Source organism: Phoca vitulina, unplaced genomic scaffold (genome assembly GCF_004348235.1).
Source record: "Phoca vitulina isolate PV1807 unplaced genomic scaffold, GSC_HSeal_1.0 scaffold19, whole genome shotgun sequence".
Classification (NCBI taxonomy): Eukaryota; Metazoa; Chordata; class Mammalia; order Carnivora; family Phocidae; genus Phoca; species Phoca vitulina.
In genome coordinates this window covers 34,115,909-34,123,132 of record NW_022589722.1, presented here as the reverse complement: position 1 = coordinate 34,123,132, position 7,224 = coordinate 34,115,909, and the positions used below count along the sequence as shown (strand labels likewise).

Below are 7,224 nucleotides of genomic sequence, written 5' to 3'. Positions count from 1 at the left end.
ACACTCTCGGGGGGCTCGGAGGGGCCTCCCCATGAAGCCACAGCCTGCGTTTTTCTCAACTTCATTCCTGGATGAGAAACTGGCCCCGGGGCTTACGATGGACTCTCTTCTGCAGCTGCAGCCCCGAAGGCGGGATGGCCGTGTCCGGCCCCGGGGGTCCCGCCTCCACAACACCCACTCTCCCAGTCAAGACTCCCAGGACCCTCGCGAGCCCGTGGTGGGGCCGCCCCAGGGCCAGCAGGTCGCGTGGGGCACACCCCATCCTGAAGCATTCGTGTTTTTTCAGTGAGACAGACTCGCACGTGTTCTGTGCCTGATTACCTTCAATGGTCAATTTTATTATAAACAACGGTATCAAAATATACAAATCTGTGTAAGAACAACCAGGAACTGCAGCTTTTTTAAGGGCCAAATGGGCATGAACCATTTCCAAGGTGGCAGCTTCGCCTCCACCATCCCCTGGAGAAACGGGGGTGTGAGGACCGCATTTCCAGGACGTCAGTCTGAATAATTTAAAGGGCAGGTCTGGCCTCCGAACGCGCATCATAAATCTTCACGTGAGGGCGGCTGTGTTGGGTCTTCTTCTGTGACTTCTGCCGAGAAACAAACACAGATCGTTGGGTAAAATCCCAGCACGAGAGGCGCTGAGGGTGTGGCGGCCAGGTTTCCGCGGGGACGGTCCCGAGCCCCCACGGCTGGGGGCATCTAGGCAGGAGGCGCGGCCGCAGGGCGTTTCGGGGCTGCCCTCTGCTTCGGGTGCAGAAGACAGGGATGGCGAGGCGCTCCTCCATCAGCCGGGGCCAACAGGAGCTTGGACGATGGTGAGGGGTGCAGGCGGGGAGGCCCCCAGGACATGTTGGGGGCGGAGGTGGCACGTGGCCCTGCTCCCCGCGGACATTGGGTTCGTCCCTGTCCTTGGCGCCCAGGGTTGACTACGAGCACCTGGCTGTGCCCCCGCGCCTCTCGGCCCGGCTCGGGGTCGGGCAGCTCCTGGAGTCTGCGTCTGGTCTTCCTCGTTCAGGAAAACTCTGCGTCAGTGTCGTTTGGACACCGCCCCTGCCCCTTCGGCTCCACGTTCTTCCACAACTTCTACGAGACTGTCACGGAAGAGCCGTGTCCCCAGAACACGGGGCCATCCTAACCCCAGAACTGTGAATTGGGGGCGCTTTACAGACGGTCAGGGTGAGGGGAGGTCACTGGGGTGGGTCCGTATAGGAAGAGGGAAATTGGGACATGGACACACAGGCCACGAGAAGGCCACGTGGACAGAGGCAGGCATCGGAGGGTCGCAGCTGTAAGCCACGGCAAGCCGAGCCTGACCCGCCGGAAGCGGGCACAGGCGGGCACAGACGGGCCGATCCTGCCCCACAGGCTCGGAGCGGTGCTGGCCCCAGGCTCTCGGGAAGCTCACGCGGGGACGGCCGCCGGCCTCTCCTGCCGGCCCGCCTGCCGACCCTGGGGTCACCGACCCCCCTTCCCGCCCGACCTCCCACACGACGTTTCCCCTCCTGTCTTCCCCGACCCCCGCCAGCACCCTCCTCGGGCCGCTTTCGCCGTGAGCTTCCGAGCCGGCCGCGCCCGCCGCGCAGCGCCACACCACTCACCGCCGCCCGGGGCCTGCGTCCGCACACACGCGTCTCCCGTGTCCTCGAAGCCCTCGGGACACACGCACACGTAGCTCCCGGGAGTGTTGTAACAGTTCTCGTCCTGGCGCGTGCACGCCTCCTCCGCACGCGCGCACTCGTCTATGTCTGCAACAGAGACGCTCGCTGGGCCGGCCGCTGCGTCCGCACACACGGCACCACCACGGACGCGCGCTCACGATTCGCTCCCGCACCGGAAAGTGACATCGGGCAGGGCGGGTCTCAGGGGTGGGGTCAGGGACGGGCAGAGGAGCCGAGGGGACAGCGCAGGCGTGTGACGGTGGGAAGCCCCGCGCGAGCTCACGCCGTGGGGCATCGGTGGATTCGCTGCCTTTTCCAGGCGGGTTCCAGCCGGGCCCCGACCACGGAGGGCCTGACGTGCAGCCACGGGGGCCGTGGGGGGCGGCAAGTGGGGGGGCTGGGCACGGGAGGCTGGAGCAGAGCCCCCGGCCACAGGATCGCCAGCACCACGCACACCTGACAGCTGGGGGCCGGCCGGGACAGACCCTCGGTCCCCACCTGCTGCTGCTGCATCTCACGCTTGAGAGGCTGGGGGAAACAGAGTCGCAGAAGGGGCTGGAGCCGGTGCCCCACCCCCACCAGCTCTGCACGGGACCGTCCCCATGGTGGCCCCTCTGCCACGTTCCGTCTTAGTCCAGCACGGACGCAAGGGCACCGACCTGCACACTGGCCGCTTTCTTTGGTGTAGCCCGGGATGCACTCCTTACAGTGTCCTGGGCCCTTCCCCGAGCAGCCCACACACGTAGAATCACATTCTAGAACAAGAGCGGACAGGCATCGACGTCAGACAGCCGCCTGTGAGCAAAATGGGACCGGAAGCCGCGCCACGTGACGATCTGGGCGTCCCCCTCATCAACGTGTGGGTGCCACAGAGAGTGTCCTCGACACCCCAGCCCCGTCTCCCGGCAAAGCAGCAAGGTGCACCCCCAGAGCCACGACCACACACGGACGCCCCCCTTCTGCAGACTGTCTTCTCAGAGCAAGACAAAACCACCTCCAGCTCGGGCACTGCTGGACCGGCCGGCTAGGAGCTCGGCAGGAAGAGCCGGGGAGAAACGCAGGACGCTCTCCGGGTGAGGGCTCACTACTGTCAGGGCCGTTGCCCTGGGGGGCCGCAGACGCGGCGGGGGGGGCCAGGCAGCCTCACGCACTGCTGAGAGCACGTCAGTGCAACCTTCTGGGGACGCCGGGGCCCTACAATCCACTCTCCCGAGCAGTTTGGAAACAAATCCCAAGAAAACAAGGAAGAACACGCAAAGCTCTATCTAGCGAGGTATTCCGAGTGCACAGCTGTGGGAGAACTGGTAGGACCTGAACATCGCACAACAGACTGCGAAGAAAACTGTGGAATGGGGGCCGGCTCCAGCATCACGAACGTGCACGTTCACACTGCGGACGACGTGACACGGCGTGAACAGTCATGGCCCCGTGGAACGAGGCTGAGCGCGGTAACACTATTAACAGAGCTCCCCACTCCATGGAATTGGTGGTTTTAAAAATTACCGTCTTTTCAACTTATCTGAATTTTCTGATTTTTCTGCAGCAAATATCTATTACGTGGGTTGCCACCTTCCACTTTCTACAGCAGGCAGAACCCACAGAAGTCACGTGGGCAAACCGCGGACAACGGCTCGCAAAGGAGGACCTGGAGCCCAGGGCCCGGGGAGGTGCCGGCCCGCCCGCCCACAGGAGCCGGGGCCCAGGCACCTTCGCACACGAACGAGCCGTTGACGTTCTCACAGTACTGCTGGTCGCTGCAGGGAGGCGTCTCTGCCGCACACTCGTCCACATCTGGAACACAGCAGTGCAGCTGTGAGGGACAGGCCCCCCGGGCCCCCATGGACATGACACGGTTGGTGGCCGGACACAACCCACGGCCGGCCTGGAGAGGGAGGTGGCCACTGTGTGGAGGTCGCGTGTCCATGTTTCTCCCGGAGGCCTTCCACGTGCAGGGGGGACAAGGAACATTTAGCGTCCCCGGGGGAGGGGCCACTGTGAGGGCCCAGGAGCTACCATGAGCATCCTGTGCTTCCGCGTGGACACGCAGAAGCTCCAGGTCGGTGTTGGGACCACCACCCACTCGAGACGAGCCACTAGGGACAGGTCTGCCGCCCACAGCCTGGCCTCCGCCTGCCGTTCCTCCCGCTGCCCGCCAGCACCCGGGCCTGAGGGGGAGCCCCTTGGCCCCACTGCCAGGCCCTCCCCGGGGCTCCTGAGGCACTGGGTTGGAAGCCAGGGCTCACAGGCAGGCTGGAGCTCAAAGGAAAGGGTACAGCAGAAGCACACGGTGGCCACCAGGCTGGGCGCGTGGGGACAGGTGGGGACAGGGCCTGGACTCTGCGGCCTTGTGTGTGTGTCAGGAAGGCACGCCTCCTCTCTGTGGCTGAGCGGCTGGACCAGGCCAAAGGGAGGTCTGTGCCTCAGTTTCCCTGCCTGTACCTGGAGAAGGGAGGGGGACGGAGGAAAGAAAGAAGGAGCGGAAGAGGAAGGAGAGGAGAGAAAGGGGGAAGGGAAGGGGGGAGGAGAAGAGAGGAGGAAGGAGGGAGGGAGGGAGGAGGGGAGGGAGGAGGGGAGGGAGGAGGGAGGGGAGCCCGCCCGGCCTCACCCACGCAGGCGCCGTCCTCCTGCACCCAGCCCACCGCGCACTGGCCGCAGTCTCTGTTGGTAGGGCCCGTGCACGTCTTACACGACTCATCACAAGCTGGAAAGCAGAGGTGGGACACCTGTCAACATGCGTGAATCCCATGCTCAGTAACAAACAGGACACAAAGGTCATTTCAGAAATTAGGAATTTACCTTCACTAGGACGAAAACAAAAACCAAATACAAATAAGAAAAAAACCCCAGTAAAGCAAGGCTCATTCAACAATATAAAAATCGACTCTCGTGTTTCATAATATTCCTCAACTTAATGAGAAACACACCACACGGGCTTTCAGGGCCCCTTCACGGTCACGTTCTTAGCGGACAGGGACCCCAGGGAAAGGGCTTATGACCCGAGGAAAGCAGCTGCCCAAACCCCGGAGCCCACGCCCGCCAGGCGGCCCCCAGCCCCGGTGTGCCCCGCACGGCACCCGTGCCCCGGGCCAGGCAAGTGCCAGGCGCCAGAACCAGAGCGGCCACGGCCTTCCCGGTGCCCCAACACGTCCTGCACAGTGCGTCCAAGGGAGCCGCGGAGCGACGACGGGCCCTCACGCAGGAACCCAGCTCAGTCGCTGATGCCAAGACGTCTCCCAACGTCGGCGAGAGATCGATGAGAAAACGTACGCAGACGGGAGCTGTGCTCGCCGTCCTCCGCGGCAGTCTGCACAAGCCGCCGTCGGGCCGCGGGCCCACGCCCCACGCACGGAAGGCACGGCCGGCGTCCGCCCGGCGCTCAGTGCGCTCACTACCGACGCGAACGACCCCACGGGCCCGTCGGAGGCGCGACCGGGAGGGAGCCCAGAACAATGGCCAGGCCCCTTTGAGGACCCGGGTGGGAAGGGCCCGCCTGACCCAGTGCCAGGGTAAGGGAGGCGGCGCGTCCTCTGACGGGGCCAGGGGGCCACGCGCTGTGGCCCCGGGCGTGCTAGTTCTCGTTCGGGCCACCGCTCTGCCGTCTGGTGCGGGGACGCGGGCCTCTGCGGCCTGCACCACGCAGGCGGGTCATCCTGCCCAGGCAGCCGCGGGGCGACAGCAGGCCCCTGCGAGGACGCGGCGGGTGCCAGGTCACCCAGAACCAAGGCTGGCGTGGATGGGACACGGCCGCCGACTCCACACCGTCCACCCGCTCGGTCCTTGTCCGGAGGACGCGGGGAAAGGTGGACCCACTCTTCCCTCCTGGGCTTGTTCAGGGACAGACAGCAAGACCGTCCGGGGCCTGCACGTGCTGCTGTGGCCCTTGGCGCAGTTCACAAGGGCCTCCTCGCTCCGGGGGTGCGGGGGGAGCCAACGGGCCCCCACGTGTGGCGGCAGCTCCAAGAAAGGCTGCTCCCGCGAGCCCCGGCGCGGCCCACGTACCTGTGCACACGCTGTGCGTCTCGTTCCTCAGCGAGCGGAAGTAGCCGTCCATGCAGTCGGTGCACGTGGCCCCCTGGTAGCCGAGGTGGCACTGGCAGGACCCGTCCCCCTGCCTGCTGCCGTCCCCGCTGCAGTGGCCGTTCCCGCCGCAGGGCCTCTCGGACCCGCCCTGGCACGCTGCGGGCGACACAAACCCGCCACTCAGACGCTCCCCCAGGGAGCGCGGCAGCCTGCTCACTGACCTCTTCACAGCCAAAACCGCGTTTGCATCGCTCCGTGAACCCATTCTTCCTCCCTCAAACAAGCTCCTCTCGGGAACTCACAAGCCCGCAAGCGCGGCAAGGCCGTCTGGAGGACGCCCTGGGGTCTGCAGGCACGGGGGCTCACCTGCTCGGGAGCGAGGGGGGCCTCGGGCAGCCTCCCTGAAACACGGGGACAACGGGGACGCTGACACGTGGCGTGGGTGCGGCCGCCTGGGACAGCGAGGACAGCCCGCCGCGGCCACACGCCAGCAGGACAGCAGGAGGCGGCCGTGGCCAGGGAGAGGGTCCCGACTTGCAACGCGCGCCGCTCCGTCCCGCTGAGCACCGGGGTGACTGGCAACGCCACACACGGACCGTGGCTTTGGTTCAACGCGCGCCTCTTCACTGTGGCTTCCCCCCTGAAGGCTGAGGTGACGCATCCCACCCGCAGACGCCCGCTGCCCCCTCGCCTCCCACAGACAGGTCTTTGCTGCTCCGCGGGCAGAGCCGGGCGGGGGCCACGAAAGCCACAGAGCTGCCTCCTTGCACTCAGAGGGTGGCACCCGCGCAGCTGGGTTAAGACCGACCCACAGGGGCCCCACCGAAGGCCTGCAGACCCCTGAATTAGGAGCCCTCTTAGGAGCAGGGACTCAGGGCTGTCCGGCCCCCAGGAGGAGGCCCTGCGGCGTGGAGGGGGCAGGGACCCGGCGCCCTGGGCCCTGTGGGAGCTGATGGCCCCTGGTCCCAACCACGCCTCTGCCCACCTGGGAATCACGACACGGATACTGGGAATGATGCAGGACACTCAAGATTTCCCCAACGACGTACCGAGGCAGTCTGGCCCATATGTTCCCGGTGAACAGCAAACTTTCAGCGTTTTCACACAAAACCATTCAAATAAGTCGGGATACTCCTTCTTCCTGAGGAATCAAAAACATGTTCATTAAAGCTCATGTGACAGATTTCTTCAAAACAAAAACACAGTTTATTACAACATGTGCTCCAGAGATCACGTCAGGGAAACAACGGCCCAGGTGTGAACAGCTTCTCCCGTTACCGACTCACTAGCGTTATCACGTTAAGGTAATAAAAGGTGGTAACACATGGGCAAGAAGGAGAACAAGCGTGTGCAAACTCTTCTAAGTGTGAAGTTGTTTCAAATTTATAAACTAAAAAATAAGAAGTCATGAATGCTAGAGCTTCACTGAACACGCAGGGGAGAGCAGTGGGGCCAGGCTGCAGCATGGCGGTGTGTAGCGGGGGCAGGGGTGTATGTGGGGGGTATGGGGGTGCGGGGCTGGGGGACAGGGTAGGGGTGG

The 7,224-nt window shown here is 64.5% G+C and overlaps 1 protein-coding gene across 1 annotated transcript in view; it reads right to left on the bottom strand.

Annotated features, from left to right (window-relative positions):
* Positions 1-317: 317 nt before the first annotated feature.
* CRELD2 (cysteine rich with EGF like domains 2) overlaps positions 318-7,224 on the bottom strand; it is an 8,931-nt gene continuing 2,024 nt past the window's right edge. Inside the window, exons 4-10 of the mRNA XM_032416881.1 lie at positions 6,734-6,825; positions 5,664-5,840; positions 4,270-4,365; positions 3,372-3,455; positions 2,324-2,419; positions 1,605-1,751; positions 318-593 (exon numbers count right to left, since the gene is read on the bottom strand). Of these exons, the coding sequence (XP_032272772.1) occupies positions 544-593; positions 1,605-1,751; positions 2,324-2,419; positions 3,372-3,455; positions 4,270-4,365; positions 5,664-5,840; positions 6,734-6,825 (742 nt within the window). The 3' untranslated portion in view covers positions 318-543. The remainder of the gene's footprint in view (positions 594-1,604; positions 1,752-2,323; positions 2,420-3,371; positions 3,456-4,269; positions 4,366-5,663; positions 5,841-6,733; positions 6,826-7,224) is intronic.